At 35.2% G+C, this 23,397-nt stretch overlaps 1 protein-coding gene across 2 annotated transcripts in view; it reads right to left on the reverse strand.

Moving 5' to 3' along the window:
* The window catches only part of LOC118277059 (RNA-binding protein fusilli), a 105,659-nt gene that overhangs the window by 48,285 nt on the left and 33,977 nt on the right, over window positions 1-23,397 (reverse strand). For both annotated transcript variants that reach the window (XM_035595718.2, XM_035595717.2), the window contains exon 2: window positions 8,289-8,381. In XM_035595718.2, the coding sequence (XP_035451611.1) occupies window positions 8,289-8,381 (93 nt within the window). The remainder of the gene's footprint in view (window positions 1-8,288; window positions 8,382-23,397) is intronic.

The raw sequence follows: 23,397 nt of genomic DNA on the forward strand, positions 1-23,397 counted from the left end.
GAATTTTGACATGGAGCTTATAATATAAGAATTATATGTATAGTAGCTATCGATCAATAGGTTATTGAGACTGGTTAGTAATCGACTATCGTTACTTATACCTAGTTAGAAACTCAACGTTTAAAATATATGGCAATAGGTCTAAAAGCAAGGATATGGTATAAACTGCACAAAATCTGACAATCAACCAAATCTGGTTAAGACGTCCGTGCCAACTCCAAAACTAAAGAAGTTATGCTTATGAGTGAAGTTACTGGAGACCTAATTACCCCTCTTCCCAATCCCCGATTCCCCAAAAACCTTAAATTCCTAACCCCAAAAGGCCAGCAACGCACTTGTAACGCTTCTGGTGTTTCGAGTGTCCATGGGCGGCGGCGATTGCTTACTTTCAGGTGATCCGTCTGCCCGTTTACCGGCTTATACCATAAAAAAAGTAAAAACCCGTAATAAGAATAAACAACTTCATCAGAATTGACAAGACCCCTTTGAAGAAAAGCTGCCCTACATGTCTTGTCAAAAATCGATCAGTATTTAAAGATCAAAAATGTGCAAAGCTTAAATCAAACTGACAGCGACCTTATGGCCATTGTCATAAGAGCTATAATTTTGAAAGCACGACCATGTATTTATTTAAAACCTTATGTGATTGTGATAAAGACGGTTTTCCTTTACTCCGTTGTAAGGAAGTTAACCTGACTTGGTCCACATGTTCGCCCTTCGTTTAAATAACCTGTTTGTTATGCAGTTGTAACTGTATTTATTTAAAAATGGTAACACTGAAAGTACCAGAATCGACTTGATTCGATACACTTATCGATTATTTCTGAATTTATTTTGGGTATTAAGTGCCGTAATGTGCACTTCTGCCTACCTCTTGAAGCATTGCTCAAGAGATTTAATAATTGATGGATATCGGTCGGTACCTAATGCCAGTTTTCATCAACATAATCCTTAATTTTTAAAAACCCCTAAGCTAATATATGTGACCTTTAACCACATTCTGTTTTTCATTAACCTCTAAGTGACTCTTAGCAATACAAGTAAGGGTTTGGTTTAGGTGTTACGTCACGCAGTAAGTTTTAACTAGCTAAAAGACCAAAGACGGGCGTGAATGCGATCGAGCTCATTTCGAAAGTTCAATTTGACTGTTACGGAATAGCCTAGGAAGTGACAAATGTTTTTAGCTTACAATTACCTTCAAACAAACAAACAAACAAACACTCTTATCATTTTTACTTGTACTTGAATATCAATGTACGCTCAAAGATAAATTTCTTATTTACCAATGCTTAAAATATTCGTATTCGTACAAAGTTCAAGGACTTTTTAATAATTTTTCATAACACATTTTGTGTCAAAGTCATTGTCAATATATTTATTAGCTAATTTCCAAATTCATAGAAGCACGGCGTGTTGATAATTTCGCTGTTGTTTGAAAATTCTTACGCAGCAACGCGGAGTCTTTTTCGTGGGGGAATTTAAATAATCCAATGACTTCTCCCGCCTTAGGCGAGGCGAGAGGAAGTGTAAGACTCTTACTGACTAAAAACCACCCCGTTCCTACTCCTGCGACGATCTAATAAGTATAGGTTACCGAAATTAGGTAATATAAGATATCATTTCAATCCAAAATGTTTGGATTAAGACATGGATTTTTGAGAATAAGGAGTTTCTGCTAAAAAAATATTTTGTACTCCATCAACTTATTATTATCATTAGAACTTGAGACGGGATATTTACCATGTTTATTTATGTCTATGAGTTTCTTAAGTTCCAATGATAATGTTAGTGACCATGTCCGTTTGAAAACTTATATCCATCAACTTTACCAAAAAGTGCAAAATAGCCAAAAAAGTAATAAAAATACAAAAAAAAACTACATAATAGGTATATCACCTAAAACCTTGACTAGTTATTACAGGAGACTGTCACACTCACATGTGTTGCCACACTCAAATACCAGTTTCGGAACACGTTCCACGGGCACCGCTCTAAACCGGTGACGTATCGAGTTATCGACATAGAGCTGACGTTTTTATCGATAGAACATCGATACTTTATTTATCTACGTTTTATATCTATGTTTACTTTGATGTCATTTTTTGAAGTTTGTTTTTAAAAGTTGCAAAAAATATTGTTCTTGTGGTTGATAGTGTACGACCTTATATGTATATAGTGTGACCTTGTCAAAGCTTTTGGTGGTTTAGAGAGAAAAAAATCCATCAACCATCAATAGTTTGTGACGGTCTACTTGAGTATGGGGCTCCTCTATATGTCTATGAAGGTTTGACAGACATGAGGTTGTATAGTTTTGACATTGGTTCAGATTTATCCGGAATCGCTGCTACCCTGTTTCGATTAAAGGTGCAGTACTTTAATCCCGCGGGAAGAGTAGATACAGGTGGTGACGCATGCATATGTGAGTCTGCTACCCCCACGGGTCTGACGCTTATTCTGAAGCCAATGCCAAAGCCAATAAAATTTCAATCCAATAAATTCTCAATAATTACTCAATGTCAAACTATAAAACCTCAATCGTAGCTGTTAAAAAACCTCAATCGTAACTGTTAAAATAGCATTTATAGTACGGAATATAAAGTCAAATTCAATACCATTTAGTTCATTCAATATCCAAACAATACGGATGCAGTGGACGCTTTTTTTGAGGGGGAATATCGTCCAGTGACTTCTCCCGCCCTGGGCGAGGCGAGAGGGAGTATCAGACTCATACTGACTAAAAACCACCCCGTTCCTACTCCTGCTTGTCGACCCGAAGTTCCAGTAAACCGGCTAGGTAGTCCGCAACTCCGGAGCAATGGAAGCTAGTGTTCCAACTCAAGAGTACGAAATTTCACAATATCAATGTCGATCGATCGGAATTGAATTCAAGAGTAAGCCCTCTGAACTTACATAATAATATTATGTACCTACCTTTGTATGTATTTAAAGATATCTATTTAAAGATAAAGGCTAAAGATTAACGATTTTATTTTTAAAACTTTCATCATTTTTGTATAGAGATAAGTTTTCCTTGAATAAATCTGTGTCCTGATTCCAAAGTCCGCGATACGAGTCATTATTTATTTATCTTTACTGATATTGCAGTTTTTTGTTTTTAATCCTTATATGCACCTAAGTACATAATTATATTAAGAGAGATTAAAATAATAAAGTTATTGGATAACCTTTAATTGATGATGGGGGGAATCCTTCAAAAAGTGCCTCTCTGTCTTTTCGGGGAGAAAGACTAGAGAGTGTGGGATTGCTACCTCACTAAAACCAACCTTAGAAGACCCAGCACCGATTCCTTTAATTAGACCTGTACGCGTGTACGCCAAACAGCCAGTTAAAAGTCAAGCAGAAATCTTTATTAGCGTTCATTTACGGCGAAAACTGATTGGAAATAAGAGTTCATAAATCATAGTACGGCCCCTGCTCCGGCCTATGCTGTGAAGCCTTTTTTTTGGAAGGGGGAAAATCATCCAATGACTTCTCCCACCTTGGGCGAGGCGAGAGGGAGTGTCAGACTAATATGTTCTATCTGATCTAATATGTTACTCCTTATTACACAGAAAACCGACGTGAAACAACGCTTTCGTTGTGTGAGTGAGGTTACCAGAGGCCCAATTACCCCTTAAATGCTTAACCCCCAAAAGGCCGGCAACGCACTTGTAACGCCTCTGGTGTTTCAAGTATCCATGGACACTCGTTGTTTCACGTCGGTTTTTTGTGAGGCCGTAGTATCACTCCGGTCGAGCCGGCCCATTCGTGCCGAAGCATGGCTCTATCACACTTTAAAATTCTGTAAATCTATCTAGAACTAGATGTTTTTAATTTATTGATAGCAAACTCTAAAGCATACCACTTAAGTATTATATTTAAATGTTAATGAAATCATTTCATTTCCTAAAATCATTTTAAAGCGACCGTAAATAGGCTATCTATAGCCAAATCCTATTAATATTTTATTGCTTACGTTTCTAATAAAGAAATACTTTATTCGACCATGTATGGACATTTTAGACATAAGTATAATTAATTACCGCTAATCTGTCTGGCCAGATTACAACATGACATTACATTATGATTTTTATTCCTTGAATGCGTAAGTAGAATTTTGTCTGATTCTATCTACAAGACATCATTTTACTTTTTTTTATAGGTTTTATCAATAAAGAAACTTTTTTGCTAAACACTAAGAACAATTCCTAATAACTAGGAATCAGTAAAAATCTAATTATACCTAAATTAGTATTTTCTTGTGTATCGTGGGTGCGTTTACGAACATAGAAGTTCATATACACATGACATCCAGAACCGAAATTACAATTTATAGATCTCACAAAGAGTTGTTGCGGGCGGGAATCGAACCCGCTACGCGTAGGGCGGTAGCCGGTTGTCCAGCTACCGCACTAACCGTGCAGTCATATACTTAGTACTTCATAATGAAACTTAACTCATTTAAACTAAAGAAACTTAAGACCCTGTCCTCAATAACCTCACTAGCGACATCTATCCTAAGCAGATTTCGATATTAGCAACAGCAATCCGATCATTGTCAATATTACTTTAACTAAGTTTCATACAATCTTGGTCCAAGGGAATCTTCGCTTAAATAATAAATCTACATTACTTAATATTTCTAATTAATTGTCGTATTTGTATGTTTGGTACTTAATGACTCCAAAATAGCTAAACCGATTCGGGCGTAATTTGGCATAGAAACCAAAATTATGGTTTAGATAGAAGAGGAAAATCGGTACACCTTGCATGGCAGCTACATGCCACCGCGCCGTGCCAACTGTGCGGTCAAACGTAGTCGTCAGACCATAATCTACCCCTGTTTTAAATTTCATCTAGATCCCTTCAACCGTTTTAACGTGAAGGTGTAACAAACAAACAAACACACAAACTTTCCCATTAATATTTTTTTAGATTTAGATTTCAGCCATGATCTATCCCACTGCAAGGCAAAGGCCTCCTTACCCTCCTTCCACTCCTCCCTGGCATCCTAAAGTCATTAAAAAGACTTACAAAGTGACTGAAGTCACAAGCTACGACGACTAGTAAAACATAAGTCTTTTTCTCTCACTCACACACTCACTCACTAAGCTCACGGTAAAAACTTATTTACATTAACTTGATAAATTACCTCACTAAGTTTACACATAATGTTTGTAATTTGTTATTTGTCATCGTTACCGAACATTCGGATAGAAAAACTTAAGGTTTTTTTTTGACCTTACTGTGAAAGATGACGTTTGATGCTGTGGGGATAATGGCGTGGTTTTTTTTGCTGCGTCTATGATTTAAAAAGGTTGGGTATGTGGGTAAAGATGTCCTTTTGTAAGTAATAGATATATACGCCGTGTGTTACGGGTGAATAGAACGCATTTGTCGGCACTTCTAGTCGTCTCGTGGGTGTCGCGAGAGCTGACTAAGGGTGCTTTTTCATCGGAGCAGCTATGTAGCTATGCTATGAAGATGTAATTGCTAAGCTGTGAAACTATTTCTATCGATACTAAGCTATGTAGCTGTGCGAGGAAGATGCGCAGCTCAAGTATGCGATGTATCGATAGTAGGAAAGTCATCCATAGCACATATCCATAGCACGCATCTTTCCATATAAAAAACATAGCTTATCTGAGTCCGTTTCCAATAGTGCTAACCTATGTGTACCAATGAATATGATTGGTGGAAGCCAAACGCACAGCAACGTAGCATAAAGAAAAGAACCATCAGAAATGTGCTACTGGACTATACATTTGACGAACAACCGACAGCAGCGCTTTCTTATTAACCTTTTGACTGAGATCTCCTACTCCAAGCTATAATTAGGTATGACAAACGGTAAAAGAAACATAGCCCATCATCACCCATGATCCTGACGATGACAGCCGATCATGTTCAAAATATAGGTATTCTAGTATCGTAATATTTTTGGAAAGTACAAGGTTTCGTGCGTTTCAAAATGCCGTAACACTTGCCCCACGAAACCTTTGCAGCTCTGACCCTTGCCATCAAAAAAGGTACTTCGTCAAAAGCAACGGTAATTAACAAGTTCTCGCTGTTGATCTTTTCAATTTTTGTTACGAGGTTAAGCTTTAAGTAAGACTATGGTTATTGCTTACCATGACTTCATAATTAGTGTGTTTGCCTACTTATTTTTGACATTTCCTATGTTCCAAGTAGGTAAATCGTTGCATGGCGGAAGGATTATAGTTTTTTGTATGTATTTATAAAAGGTTAGAGTAGTCAATGTGTTCTTCAATGTCAAATACGTCGGTTTTTCGAAGGTTTTCTATCGTGATGAAGTTTTCATACATCATCACATAGAGGGAGCAATAAGAACTATTATGTAACTGTGAATTCTTACTTTTAAACTGAGCTATTGGACATAGAGGAACAGTTAAGCTATTCTATGTATATCTGTAATTGTAATTTGTAATAACTTGTACTTTTGTAGTTTCGAAGTAAGTTTAATCGCATTCTCGCCCGTCATTGGTCTAAATTATTCTGATAACCAACATGGTAGATTTGCGGACCGCAATCAAGTTCACCTCGATCTTTGGAAGTAAAAAGTTATAGAACAGCCTTTTTTCGGGGGTGGAAAATCAAGTAATATGACTTCTGCTTGGAGCCGAGGCGAGACGGAGTGTCAGGCGACTGAAAACCACCCCGTTCCTACTACTGATGAAGTGCAAGAGCAAGGATAATGAAAAATTTGCTTTAAATCGACCGTCACCACACAGCACACAGCGGGTAACAAAAAACATGATATATTTATTATACTCATAGTTCAAATTGAAATATATTTTTAGTCACAAAGCGTTCTAGAAATAAGTAACAGTTTAATATTATGCAACTGACGTATCTTATTATTTATTATGTACAAAACAAGCGTATCTACCTACCCGACTATTTCAAGGTACCCAAAAAACATATGAAGGAAACTTAAATTAAGTAGGTACATTTATTATGTAATGTAATGAAAATACGGAATTAATAAATACTTAAATACACAATACATTGTTACCCAACGACATTAACGACCAACTTTTTTTAAGTAGATAGTATCTACTGAGTAATTTTTCATATTCTTATGTAAATTATAATAATAAGAAATATGCTTAATAAGTATTTTGAATTAAGCTCCCGTATTATTTTATATTTTGCATATAGTTTTATATATTTTGTTTTGCAACTGTACATACATACATTCATACATATATACTTAAAGGTGTTTTATTTAATGCAGTTTTTATGCGGAATTGCACACCTCTCTACCATTAAATAAATGTCCTTGCATGTCGTAATCGTAACAAGCGTTGCAGTTGCACACTGGGTGTCTAAAAGAAGAGTTTTCTATTTAGAACTCGTTTTTCTTTTGTTCCCCTTACAGGTACTGAAAGTTTTTGTATCTATTTAATTTTTTTTTATCAAATTCAAAGCATTTATTTCCGACCTTTTTTTACAGTCCATAGTGTGTTAGTATTACTAAAACTTACAAACTATATTAGTAACTCAAAGACACAGAATAAAATACAAGAAACATAGGTCTACACTATATGCAGCCTTATCCAGTAGGTACTTCCAAATTGGACTATGGACATATTCTGCAAATCATTCATTAATTAATCTCTATTCATTAATCTCTTTGTTTTCTTTTACACTTGTGCTATGTAGACCACACCCATTAAGGGGATTAAGGGCACTACTGAACTTAAAAAATAAGCGCTACGTAGATGATAGGTCCCAGAGAAAATATATGTTTGTGTTCAAAGCATTTTTAATAAATCTACTCCATGAAAGCTCTACTACACTTTGGAACGAGCAAATAGCTTCAGTAGAGGACTGAGTGACAGACAGATATTTAGTTTTTTTTTTTAATATTGTTATATTTCCTTTGATAACGTTCAAACGTGCCTTCTCGGTCTATTTGAAATAACTTGACTTGACTTGATTACAGAAACTACGATAACTAATAATAATAAAAAAATCAACGGATTAATACCCAACAGCCTCAACAATCATCTTAGGAGGTTGGGGTTGGGCGGATGGATCAAGGGCCTGATGCAGAAGGCAGTACTCCTCGAAATGGCACGTATTGTGAGGAGGTTTCTGTCTCTGGAGCCCTGATCATAGGTAGCTTTGACCATGATTCCGCTACTGATAGGCTCCTATTTTTATATTTTTAAATATTATTTATTTTGTATGTTGTAGTATTTAAAAATGTAAATTTAGAGGATTTTAAATAAATATATAGGGAATAATAAAAAACAATTTACCTGTTGTACTATAACTTCTAAGGGTTGTCCAGTCTGTAGTTCCTCTGACGGCCTCCTCGTCGGTCTGACAGCATATTCTCGTTCTCCAATTATCTGCAACAAACACAGCCATTAATTAGTGATTGCCGCCATTTTGTTTAATAGCCAGTTACATTTGAAATAACGTCTCGTCATTCGATAAACTGTTTCGAACGGAAACGTGACGTCTTTGTGACGTCATTACTGTTGTACCTAAGTGTTTGAAATTAGAACGCGGTTTTTTTTTCGGTAGAAGACGAAAGTCTGCAACCTTTTTTTGGCATTTAGATCCTTAGAATACTACCTACTTATAATGGGAATTAAGAATACAAATTGTTACATAATTAATTATGTATTGATTAGATTTCATTCATGATCGTCCCACTGCAGGGCAACTATCCCACTTCCCACCACTCCTCTCTTGCGGTCAATCCTTGCCTCCCAGAAAAATATCTGGATTTTAATTTTTTTTTTAAACCTGCTGTTTTAAATTTTTATTTCAATCATTTCGCTCTTGCCTTTCTAAAATGTTTTAGGATATCTTTAACAAAATCTTGAATTCTTAAATATCTGAATATTTAAGAATTCTACCGTACTGATACGGTAGATATCAACTGCACATAATTTACAAATTCCTGTTCAATAAACTACTCCGTTGGTGCGGTGGCTAGGTAAACGGCTGCCGTGCATCGTGTAGCGGGTCCGATAGCAACTCTTTCTGTGATCCCCAAATTGTTGTTTCGGGACTGGGTGTGATGTGTATGTGAACATTGTATGTTTGCCAAACACCTACTATACAAGACATAATCCTAGTATAGGACAACGTTTTCTTTTTTAAATAATAACCGAAAGAATGCCTCTGACATCGGACATTCTACGGAGATCTCGAAAACATTTAAGCTCAAAAGGCCTGTGGTCGAAACATCGCTTAGTGGATAATATTGCTCTACTTTGTGGTTGTAAAATGTGACCACAAACATTTAGGTACGAGAAGTAGGTACCTATCTGTCTCAGTAACGTAACATTCATATATAGATTGTCTTGCTCTAGATATTAACTGTGATTGATGGTTTACGCTAAAAACTTTGATTTGAGATCGAATTTGAGCTATAATTCTATTGGATTAGAGTAAATAAAAACCGGCCAAGTGCGAGTCGGACTCGCCCATGAAGGGTTCCGTAACAGCAAGTAGATGACATAATATAAAAGTTGTTAAATAACTTGGTTTTACATAGTGTTTGTATGAAAGACAAAGTTTTTGAAAATGTTTTATTTCTTAAAAACTAATAATGATATCTGGTTCAAACTAATTTTCGTTGTTTTCTAGTTTTCGTAGTTTCTATTGAAATCTACAACATATATTTTTTTAGTTTTCTCACTCTCTTATTTTAAAAGTTAGAGGGGGGGACACTCATTTTTCCACTTTGGAAGCGTCTAACTTTCAAACGGTTGATTTTGACGAAAATTGGTTTTAGGAACCTTAATGTCTTTTTTGAAGACCTATCCATAGACACCCATCACGGATATGTTAGCTGAAAAAAATTTTTTTTTGAATCAGTTCCATGTATGGACTGCCCCCCTTTAATTTTTCAATTTATTAATTTTTATTCAAAATTCGAATAGCGGTTACCGAAATACACCAACCTACAAAGTTTCAACTATGTAGGCCTAACAGTTTCGGAAATAAATGGCTGTGACATACGGACGGACGGACGGACAGACAGACATGACGAATCTATAAGGGTTCCGTTTTTTGCCATTTGGCTACGGAACCCTAAAAATGATGGTACCGATGGTGATGATGGTATGGACCTGATGGTATGCAATCGCCGCCGCCCATAAACACCAGAGGAGAAGTTACAAGTGCGTTGCCAGCCTTTTAGGGGTTAGGGATTTTATGATTGTTGGTGATTTCGGGATTGGGAGACAAGGTAATAACCTCCTTGTACGATAAATCCCAAAGCAATCGTTGTTTCACGTCGAGTTTCTGTGAAGCCGTGTATCACTTCGGTCGAGCCGGCTCATTTTTTTACCTAAGCATGGCTCATAGATAGGTACCTATGTATTTAAGATTCCCTCATAGATATGTATGTAAGACTCGACTTTAAGATTCTTTTGTTTCTTAAATCTGTTTACTTTTAACCTTTAACGTCACGGGCGGGGTCTGAGGAGACCCCACGCGCTGTTTTTTAACGATAATTTTTGAAATTGTCTAGTTACGATCTCGTGTTTCCGGCTAATCTCAGTGCGACGCGAAACCTATCGGCGAGTGGACGTACGTCGCTCTTGTGCTAAGGTAAGTTACATTTTTGCTTACGTGGGGATACCTGCAGACCCCACCCGTGATTTAACGTAGTTACTTTTTTCACCTTAGTTATTTTTTTATTTGTTTGCTTTTCAGAATTGGTGTTGATAAAAGGAAAAATGAGTCGCCGACTAACTGAATATTAAATTGATCACATCATACATAATTTTAGTGACTCAGAAAGCGAAGGCATAGGAGACACGCCTCAAGAGAATATTTTGGAAGAAGTGGGTGATATAAGTGACTGTAAATCTATACATAGCGAACATAATTCAGCGTCTGATCTAAAAATAAAAAAAGCACTACTGTATGTAAGTCTTGCAAAAAAAAAATTGCAAGCCACATTCAACAGCAATTACCTATCGTTTACCATGCCAACCCAAAGAATGGTTTTTAACGTTAGTTTAGGTTAGTACATTTCAAGGCTTGTCATTTTTTTATTTATAATGTTTATTGTTATTTTTTCTTCTAATTACTTGTTTTTGATTCATATTTTATTAGGATAATTTAGTTAAGTTAGTCTGAAGTTGACTCTTTTGTTAAATTGTATTACATTAAACATGTGCTAGAAAATTATATCTAAAAGACTGTTAATTTGATAAAAATATTCCTTACTCTCTAAATATTGATTGTTTTATGTTTAATAAATACTTGGGCAATCTCTTAATAAATATTATAATGTCTTTTATTATAATCTAAAACAAATTTCAATAAATATTTAAAAAATCGGAAAATATATGTGAATTTATATTGGGGATACTTCTGGACCCCACGCGTGACGTTACGTTATCCTAAACAACGCGTGTACTTAAAGGTTAAAGTCAAATGTGACACTCGTTAATTATTGTTGTAATAGTGAATGGTAAAACTTATGCGGAAGATTAGGGTTACCTACCAATAGTTGTCATGATGTGACACTAAGTAAAAGTTATGTATTTATCCTAATTTTTAGAACAGCTTAATAAGAATTTAAGTTTTAAGCAAGCTTTTTGAGCATAGACATTCACCGTTAGCCAACGTTCTCATTTCAAATTACGAATTTGACGTTTCACAAATGTCAAATTCTATCTATATAGGTATGGTAAAAAGGTTTTATTACAATGCGATAGTTATCAGGGATTATAATTAAATACTAGATAATATAACGTAAGTGTATATAATTACGATTATGTCACATAACCCGGGCTACACGTGTTACGATAGTAAATACGGTAATTAAAATAACTCTGAGAAACGGTTAGAATATATCGGTATACATCAACATGTCATTATTTGAATAATTAACTCGGTTTGCGTGGTGCGACGAAATTACTCGTAATGTGGGTTGCGGTTTAAAACGTCCTGTGCTTTTAAAAATATAAGACTTTAAACAAGATCGTCACAACAATAGCCCGTGACAATTCTTTATGGGATCCACAAATTATTGTTTCGGGTCTGGGTGTCATGTGTATGCAAACTTGTATGTTTGTAAACGCACCCACGACACAGGAGAAAATAAGTACTTGTGTGGGGCAACGTTTAAAAATAATCAGTGTTGGCCTATTCCTTTAGCTTCCTTTAGTGAGTGTTTTCCGTAATTACTACCTACTTAAGATAACCTAATACCTAGGATACGTGAACTTTATCTACATGAATAATTCATTAATGAACCTTTTTGTTCGCCAAGAAAATCAAGTTTTTAGCTTAGTTTTCTACCTCTACCCGAAACTACACGCAAATATTTCGCTGGAACTTAAATTTTACATTAACAGTACAGAAGTGTAGACTATAGACCAGAATCCACAATTTCCCAGCCATAAAACAGCAAAAAAATACTAAACGACATAAAATTTTGACGTTTGGTAGCCCTGTCACGGCGGCCATATTGTGTGTTACGTAGCGCCAGTTGACGTTGCCGCGAAATTGTCCAATTTACGCGTCCATCGCCTGATGATCAGCGGTTTGTTATGAAAGCGGTAAACAACCGGTTGTAACACAAAAAAATATGAGAACGCACGTACATACGTACGTAGGTACCTACAGCAAGGTTTTTGATAAATTGAGAGAAGCTTATTTTTGTTTTTAGGTTATGATTTGAACTTTGCATGTAGGTAAGTAGGTGTTTTGTAAGTGCGTTGTTTCTCAAAGAACTTAATTTGATTAAGTGCGTTGTTTTTCACAGCTATTTGTAGGTACATATTTACTTTTATAATCATTTCTTGGGAACTTCTTGAACGGGGCTGTTCGGCAGGGGCTAGACCAGACCAGACTGGCGATATATCAAAGAAGGGCCCAAATTAAAAGTACTTTTAACCGACGAGCTTGCATGAAAAGATTTTTGTTGAGGAAGCAAAAGAGTGTGTAAGAATCGTAGCACTTGGCGTTTCATTGTCTCTGTCTACCGCCATGGGAGACAGGCGTGAGGTTATGTATGTATGTATACCTACTCACTTCTTTGTGAGTATCTAATTTGATGTGTTTTTTTGTGTTACAGGGTTGAAAATTCTGTCTAAACTACTAAACTACTGAACAGATTTTGATGAAATTTGGTATACTGACAGGGTATGAGCTGACTTAGGTCTTAGGATACATTTTGTCCCACGGACACGGACGCAAGCGAAGCCGTTGACAGAAGCCAGTGAAGAAATAAAAATAACAATGAAACCACGATTGGCAGCCTACTAACTTATAACCTTCAATTCTCGTGCAGAAACAAGTGACATGCACAATTTTCGGTAAACGACAACTCGTTCCCAAGACACATAATGAGACAATTGTTTTCTGCAAAAATTGTGTAAAAATAATCTTATTTTGAATAGCATTTTGAGTTTGAAGGTCGGTAGGTAGAGACTGTAACAAGCGATCTGTCATTTTTTATTTTTATAAGAATTATATTATTATACTAGCTTCTACCAGTGGCTTCGCCCGCGGTCCTGTGGGATAAAAAGTATCCTATGTGTTATTCCAGACCTTAATCTACCCCTGTACCAATTCCCTCTCGCCTCGCCCAAGGCAGAAGAAGTCATTAGATGATTTTCCCCTCGTAAAACGTTGATAGTAAATTCAGCTTCCATGATAGTTCAGTTTGTTTTAGCCCAATAAGTAATTGACAAGTAATTTTTTATATTCTTTGCTCATAATTTATTTAAGCGAACCTCAAGAGCGCGTGCCCTACACTTGGTGGTGATCTTTTAGATTTATAAAATATTTATAATTAATAGGCTATGATATTACCAACCGCACAAACAAATTATAGCAGTCTACCATAAATTCTTAGTAAGCAATTGTCAACTAAGGTTATAAGGTTAAAAATACAAATTATAGTATGTTTGTGGTTTCTTGAATATCGTTTACATATCTGATTTAATATCTTTATTAAGTAATTAATCACTTATCTTATGTAAAACTAACGACTACACGGACTATAAAAAATACCATATCCATCTTTTTGTAGCTCCATGTATTATTGAGAACGGAATTCCCGCTAAATCCAACCCACGAGTTCTGATTTCAAATTGTGTCGGGACTCTCGGCCAATCAGAGCGCGCTATGATTAGGCATGCACGCGATTAACCAATCAAATTGCTAGTGATTGTAGCCGCCAATATGGCCGAATTCAGTCCCTAGGAGGTGGTAAACAGTTGATATGCAATGCTATTTATATTTAAGTAATTAAATAACTTGTTAAGCATATTTTTTACGTTTTATTATTCATTGAAATATATTTTATTACAAACAAAACATTATTAAATAATGTAAACAGTAAGCAAAAATAACTTTAACACAATAAAAATAATTAAGGAAACCAATGTTTATCGTTAAATAAAGTCACTACAAAAACCAAACAAGTATTTTTCTTTAACAACCGTCCTCGCTAATTACCTCAAATATTAAGCAACTCCATGTATGTATGACGAAGTACTTAATTCTTGAATTTCAATGTGTAAAAATCCTAGCAGCTTTGTTTGTGAGCAATTTTTTCTACATTGTATGTAAACGTAGGTCGCGACACGCATTGCGCATGTGCGGGTCAAATGTCAACATCGACAATGGCGGGAGCAGGATTGCCAGTCGATAAAATGTTACGAACGGATGTCTTTTCACATTGGTTTAATCGTTAAATTTAAATAATTATAGGTAGGGGATTCTTTTTGGTAATTTTATACAGGATTTTTTTTCTATACAGGATTGTATTGTTGTTGGTTTCTTTTATTGAAAAATTTTTCTGTAAAGGGTCTTTGAAGTTTTAATTATGTTTTTTGGTTGTTTGAGCTTGTTCGTGAGAGTTATTGAGGTTAAGTTTCTAGAAAGAATAATTTAAGTTGGTCGTATTTTATTGATAAACAGAGCAGACTTAAAATAACTAAATAACAACGCGTTGACAACTCGGAAATAAAATTGATATTTAAAAATGTCAAATACTAAAAGTGTTTTAATTGAATTATCCGTTTCGCACTCTATATAAATCTGCATACATGAATTTATCACACTTCACATTATAATATTGTTGATAACTCGAAAATAAAATTGAAATTTAAAAATGTCAAATACTACTAAAAGTGTTTTAATTGAATTATCCGTTTCGTACTCTATATAAATCTGCATACATGAATTTATCACACTTCACATTATAATATTATAAATGTCAAAGTTTGTTTGTTTGTCCGTGAATCACGCTGAAACTAATGAACGGATTTTGATGAAATTTGGTATACAGATAGGGCATGAGATGACTTGGGTGATAGAATACTTTTTATCTCACTGGGGGCAGAAGCTAGTACTTAATAAGTACCTACACATGATCCAAAACATTTTCCTTCTACGGTAAATTGGGAAATTTTCCTACCTAAAGCAAAAAAGAGATCAAAATAGAAATTACCTCACAGACCAGTGTTGAATTATCAATCGTATTAAGGTGTTAATCGCGTGATGGCGATGCAGTGAATAATTATGCAAATCATGCTTAAGACCTAATTAATTACTCGTAAATGTTAGACGCACAAAAAGTGACCGACAAAGTTATCGAACAAGTGCTAAAATTGACAACCCGTCCTCTACTCATGTCGCCCTAGTACAATAATTATACGACATTAGTATTGTAAGTGTCGTATTATATTGTAATGAACTTAGCTACACGTCCGTGACTTTATTCATTGTTGTACTTCATATTGCTGCTGCCTTAGTACTTGACTTTGGTTATTATTTCATTATATTTTTTTTCTATTGTTTTTTTTATTATTAATTGTTTACTAAATTGGTGGGAAGAGAATGAAGGATGACAGTAAATTTACTATCCGTAGATATACACTGAATATAATAAATTCAATTAAATAAATATTGTTAAAGTTTATGTTCCCTTACATTTTCTTAGGAAGGGAAAATCATCTAATGCCTTCTCCCGCCTTGGTCGAGGCGAGAGGGAGTGTCAGACTCTTACTGACTAAAAACCACCCCGTTCCTACTCCTGCCTTTCGAGCCAGAGCACCGGTAATCCTCCTAAAATCCGGCAAGTCGCCTAAAAAACCCAAATAACTGTAAAATCCGTTCAGTAGTTTCGGCGTGATTCACGGATAAACAAACAAACTTTGACATTTATAGGTAATACATATAATAATGTGAAGTGTGATAAATTCAGGTATGTAGATTTATATAGAGTAGGAAACGGATAATTCAATTAAAACACTTTTAGTATTTGACATTTCGAGGCAAAAGGGAGTTAAATTACAATTTTATTTCCGAGTTGTTAACGCGTTATTTAGCTATACAACCTGCTTTACTTGAAGTTTACTTACACCACATCCTGCGATCCGCGACTGGCGAAACTCTTTTTAATATTAACACGACAAAATTTACAGCTAAGGAGACTTTGCAAGTTCATTAAAAAAATAAAATAATAACATGACATTAAAATTGGTCTACAGTTCTTAACCCTGAGAATTTTGGCAAGATTAATGATAATTATTAAATGTATTTAATGGGTAATCAGATAACATAATTAATAAGCTGTCTTATTAATATGTTAAGGTCTCTTCTGCTTTAATAAAAAAATACTTATATACGGCTTACTAACGAGAACTATACGAGTAAAGCTCTACTAGTTTCAATTCACATTGGGACTCATATTCTTGAGAAGCGAGGGCGGCGCGCGGTACCGTGAGTTATCTAATACTATCTACTAATTAATACCTAGAGCTTTTTACACATAGGTGTACACATGTATGTTACACTTCATTATTTTTCTCATAAGAAATAATATTATGCACCATGTCTGCTCAAGTTAGGTAGATAAGGTCCTCATAGATTCACACATAGATAGACTCTTACTTTATACTACGAAAAACCTAATTGCTCAAGAACAGTCTAGACAGATCTTACATCCTATAATAAAATTATTTAATAAATCTCCTGTATATTGTACGCAATACCAAATTTTTTGATCGAATCATCCTCATTATGTGCAAATGTTTATGCAATTCTATTTATTATCCGTTCAATTACACATACATTACATTACATGAGCAAGTTCATATAAAAGTCATTTATATATTACCTAGTCTATCATTGCTAAATACTGTCCCAATGCAACTTTAATTTTGCAGTTCAAAGCGTCGCTAGTTTCTTCGTACAAAATGTTCTTAGAGCCATTTTTGTATGAACTTAAAATTAGTTCCATTTTTGACCACCCGTATTAATAAGTTTGTTGCTCAGTAGTTGCGTTTAATCGTATAATGAAATATTTTATACTTTTTAATTAAGTGTCAAAATGAAGTATGTCTTGATTTTGTATGATTTATTTCATTGAAGCTGTTTTGACTTTGATTTAATACCTGTATCAAACTATAATGGCTGTATATATTTGATGCAAATTATTTATTTTTTGCGAGGCAACCCCGCCTCAGTTATGTCAACCTTAAAAAAAAAGTACATTTATGTAAGGCATTACCGACTTATTTTTAGAATGGCGCCCAAAACCGATCGTTAAAATAACGACAGGTCGATAATATAACGATCTTATGTGTCAATAAAGTATAAATGACAATAGCTGTCAAAATATATCGCAAGGCCCTTAAAATAAAGGCTCTTTAATAAGTCGAACCTGTTATAGAAGGCCATAGCTTCATAGCACTGCTTTTAAACATGTCAAGAGAGGAAATTGTCGAATCAAGGTGAATTGGACAATCTGAGAAAGTATTTTGAGGGCACTTATCAATACACTTGACGATATTGACATCTTTATTTTAAGTTTGTGATTTTTGGTTGATATTTTTTAGTCAACGTCTCGTTTATTTTATCCTTGAAGGGGAAAGGCAGAGCACATTACGGCACGTAATGCCGCTGTACAATGTACACCCACTTTTCATCTTTTTTGTTATAAGTCCCATGTAATGGGGGGTGCCGCAGGCTGTACAATGTACAATGTACACCCACTTTTCACCATTCGTGTTATAAGTTCCATGTAATAGGGGGTGAGCCTATTGCCATATACTGGGCACAATTCCAGACTCTTTAATACTGAGAAATTTTGTAAAAACCGAAAAAAGCCCAGTAATTCTTTGCACGACCCGAGACCCCTATCCAGCAGTCGCTTTGCGACCACTTGACCAATGAGGCCAATAAAATAAGGAGGTGGTTAGATTTATTATAGAGTTGTAGCAAGAGACGCCTAGCAAGGGTCTAATTAATAATCGATATTAAAAAACGATGTCAATTTCAATAACATTTAACAGATTTTTTTGTAAAAATCGATATAAATTCAAAGATTTTGAATAATCCGGTGATTTTTTCTATTGAGTTTCTGTCAAAAAGTAAAATATATTCATACAACATTTTGATCAGTTATTATTATTATTAATTCTCCATAAATATGAAGGCTAGCTGAAAGACAGCTTTAATCATCCGTATATGCGTGTTAACATGGAGTTTTATATACAAAAAAACTTGCTTACAAGTTTAATAATCCCAGCTTCTCTAGGTCAAATTGGAGGCCGAATTTTTTTACCCAAACTTATGTAATGTAATGACTGAGCAATATGTAGCTTCTTGAACAAAATGTCAAATATATTAATATGTAAAGGTGAGTATAGATATTTAATTTTATTTATCATCACGCCTTTTATCCCCGAAGGGGTAGGCAGAGGTACACATTATGGCACGTAATGCCACTGTACAATGTACACTCACTGTTCACAATTCTTGTTGTAAGTCTCATGTAATAGGGGGTGAGCCTATTGCCATATACCGGGCACATTTCCAGACTCCGTGCTACTACTAAAAAATTTTCGAAAAGCCAAAAACCACCCACAGTTCTTTGCCTGACCCGAAAATCGAACCCAAGCCCCCTTGACCTGCAGTCGTATTTGCAACCACTCGGCCAACGAGGCAGTCTGATGAGTATAGACTAAAACATTTTCTGGAGCATTCCTGTTTAATGTAAAGTTCTTACAAATGGTACAATACAGGCAAAAGCTCACTTTCCAAAGCATTTTAGTCTTATTATAACTTTCATGAGACAATCTAAATTAATTATTATGTTAATGGCTTACTCACACTCTACTACTCTGCTACTTGCTAGAGTAGCAGTGAGACAATCGCCGTAGTAGCGCGATGGTAGCCACCTATTGTGTCGCGGAATGCTGCTCATGAATATGAGCCTCTAGCATGGCTTGAAACTAGTCGAGATCCTCATCAAACAGTTACGTGAGAAAGTCGATTACATGATAATTGATTTATCATTTTAATTCGTACTTCACTAGAACATAATATCATAGAGCGGCTCGTTGTTCTGTTATAAGTAAATGTAGTAGTCTATACTCACCTTAAGATATAAAATTTAGTTATAAATCATGTCGGAGGTAACGATCCGAGCTTGTATAACCTCAAATTATTCGCCTATTTCTGGTTTGAAGAAGCAAAAAATATGTACACGATAACTTAAGCACTAAATTAGCCAAATTAGCTGTATATTTTTAAGAAAAAGCATTTAATTGACTGTAAAATGATTGATGGGCAATCAGTAGCTAATATTATTGCGTTTTTTTTTTATTAGGGACAATCCGGTAGTCAAATATTGGACGAAATAAGGAGTAAGTAGTCAACTCGGACCACATGCCTACGGCCTATTTAGGGACGAGTTGGGGAAATTAAAAATAAATTAAATTTTTAGTGGTCAACTCGTCCCACTTTTTTTTTGTATGGATCTTTAAACTTTATCAATGTTTGGTACAGTTAGCAACACAAGATTAAAAATATTTTTATTGTTTTGTTTCTTTACTTTCGTTTTATTTATAGATTATTTCATATTACAACATCCTTACGAAGTAAGAACCTCTTTTTTTAGTGTCGGTTAAATAATTTATTAGCTCAATTTATTTTAGCAATCGCACAAATTCATGTGTTATCCAAAATTACTAAGAATAGTAAACATGTGTGGCTTAAACAATGGTCATGGCGGTCACTTATGAAGTAAATGATAACATAGATAGAATGAAGTTCCTAGAAAATCTTTTGTTTTCAACAAAGTAATAGAACTTTATTATTTCCACACTAACCCTTTTGCTACTGACTGTACTTTATCTCATTGTGGTAGTGACGTGGGACGAGTTGACCACTAAAAATATTATTTTAATTTAATTTCTGCAACTCGTCCCAAATGGGCCGTAGGCATGTGGTCCGAGTTGACTACTTACTCGAAATAAGTGACTGATGAGTTTGACTCTTATTTAAATTAAGTTGACGTAAAAGAGCAATGTTTGGTGGGGAAAAAGGATTCATTGTGTCTTCTAAAAATCATGATTTTCAGAGAGCTTAATACGAGTTTGGTTTATGTTAAACAAAATCAAAACGAGAGCGCATTCGGCTCTGATTGCCCGGTTCGAAGGAACCCATCAATCAGATCGCCGAATGCGGTTTCATTTCGATCTCATTAGACGTAAAACAAACTCATACTAAGCCATATGAAGTGTTTAAAATCCAAATTATCTGGAGACCCAATCCCCAAAAGGCCGCACTCGCTTGCTTACCATCATATGATCCGTCTGCTCGTTGGCAAAATAAAGAAATACATAAAGTTTATTCCGTAAACAATGCTTGACGTAAACACCAATGTACTAGGATCTAGTGTTAATTACTTATTTCGTCATTTCATACATTAACAGCCTTATGACACAGTTGTCATTACTTTTGACGTTTGTCTTAAAAATAGAATTCAATGGCGTAATAAGTGAGTGACAAATGGTTTATTTTTAAAACATACAAACAGTTAAAAAAACTGTAGGGCCATAGTAAGTAATGACTTTAGTGGTAATAGACAAAACATGTGAAGCAATGTTAATTTAATATAAGCGCTTAAATGAAAATCCACCTATGTTAATGGTATCCGGAGCTGCAGACTACCTAGCGGGTTTACCGGGACTCCGGCTCGAAAAGCCTGAGTAGGGACGGAGTGGTTTTTAGTCAGTAAGAGTCTGACACTCCCTTTCGCCTCGTCGAAGGTGAGAAAAGTTATTAGATGATTTTCTCCCCTTAAAAAAACCTACGTTAATGGTGATAGAATCTGTAATGCATTAACTCAAATCAATGTTCATTATGTAATCTAAGATTGGCACATATCTAGGTTTTATGATGAATTAGATAACCCAACAAACTACGTAACCGCCTAAAACACTTTTTGCTCACCTTTCAAACCTTCCTTGGACTTCCACAAATAATTCAAGACCAAACTTTGCCAAATCGGTCCAGCCTCGAATTTTAGCGAGACTAAGTCTAACAGCAACATATTTTCATATATAGAGATGTGTGTCTATTAATTTTGTGCTTTTAAAACGCACTCACACTGGCAGAAACATTCCTAATACCTACAATATGATTACAATGTATGCATTGTATATATTTTATGGTAAGCATCCACAAACACATATCACGTGACTGTAAGAAGGATCTGCGAAGGTTTTATTTATATATACTTGTGAAGTAGAAACTAAAAACATAATAGATAATTATTTGTACACTGTACTGTTAGTGCTCCATCATCTTGGTAACCACTTGGTCTTGTAGGGATCCAGACAGGGACGGATCTTAAATCTGCAGCTCGGGGCCCCGAAGGTACAAAGGGCCCCAATTTTATTCATCAACTGGCAGAGATACTCATAATGATTTGTCAGGTAAACACACTTTTCATCAGTTACTTAATGAATCCCATGAAATAGGGAGCAATTTTATAGCCATATACTGCCACTGTACCGGACTTTGTGCTATTTCTAATATTTGGAAAATCGGAAAGCCAAATAAGTAGTAATTTTAATAATGACCTATGCTAAACCGGTAGACACTTCATTGAATACAATAGCCATTTCTAACTAGTTTCTTATGAAAGTAAATTTAACTATTTTTTATTAAGGTGGGAAAATCATCCAATGTCTTCTCTCGCTTTGGGCGAGGCGAGAGGGAGTGTCAGACTCTTACTGACTAAAAACCACCCCGTTCCTACTCCTGCTTTTCGAGCCGGAGCCTTGGTAAACCCGCTAGGTTAACCTGCAGCTCTGGATCAGGCATCAAGAAAATTTGACTGTAGACATAGAGACACTGCATACTGATAATAAGTTCTTTTTTACAAACTTGACTGTATCCTATAGGATCGTTTATCATACTTAGGCCCCCTTTATCATACTAACACTTGGGCCCCTTATAATACAAGTTTTGGGCCATACAAAACCCCAATCCGTCCCTGGATTCAGCCCAAGTATTTGTACAAACTAGTGGTGTGCGAGGTCCGTGTTGACAGTTGTCGATAAGTGGACTGTCGATAAATAGTGATGTAGGTAATGTTTGTTTATTGTTTTGCTGAACGTTTGTATATACTTCTATTTGAATACATACTTGAAGTTAATGTTAGCAAAGGTTGTGGAAATAAGGAAATGTGTTTTGTTATAGTTAATAAATTATTGTTAATATAAAAATAACACCTATTTATATTTAGTAGCTGTAAGTATTTATAAGCAGTAGCTTCATGTTTTTCAAATTTCCTTAATTTCTCCTTATTTAATGAAAATACTTATTTTCTAACATTCTTTTATATGATATAAGCCGGTAAACGGGCTTACATATCACCTGATAGTAAGCAAAGCCGCCGCCGCCCATGTCACCCGAAACACCAGTGGCGTTACAAGTGCGTTGCTGACCTTTTGAGGGTTAGGAATTTAAGGGTTGTTGGGGAATCGGGGATTGGGAAGATTGGGAAGACGGGTAATTGGGCTTCATAATTTTAAATGAATAACATTGAGTCAATTCTATACTACAGATAATGGGATACTGTGAAAAAATGTAACTCGCCTAATTAATATAATTAAGTAGTTATTAAGTTAGCTATCTAAAAACTTGCTGCCGTAACAAAAGAACAACTTAATGAGCTACGGAATATAATAATATGTCATAAACTAAGCCTTACTTTATTTACAACTTAATCTTTGGCCTCTAGCCTTTTAGCCCGCAATTGAAATTACGTCAATATGCTGGTACAAGTATAATATACAATGTTTTTTATGACGACGGTGCATAATAAAGTAATAAACAATAGCATCGGTTTGAATTATAATTATTATGAGTACCTAGTACTACAAAAAAAGAACTAAGTCAATCTGAGCCACCAGTTGGTATATAACGCCAAAAATAGGTCGCTTGATCGTTAATCGATCTGTTGTATAACTTAACCACTGAATTATGGTTAAGTCGTTATCAATGTCGAGACTTCACAGTCAGAAACTCGGCTTACCCAAAAAACGTCCGGAGCTGCGGACTACCTAGCGGGTTTAC

This window comes from Spodoptera frugiperda, chromosome 10, assembly GCF_023101765.2.
Source record: "Spodoptera frugiperda isolate SF20-4 chromosome 10, AGI-APGP_CSIRO_Sfru_2.0, whole genome shotgun sequence".
Taxonomy (NCBI): domain Eukaryota; kingdom Metazoa; phylum Arthropoda; class Insecta; order Lepidoptera; family Noctuidae; genus Spodoptera; species Spodoptera frugiperda.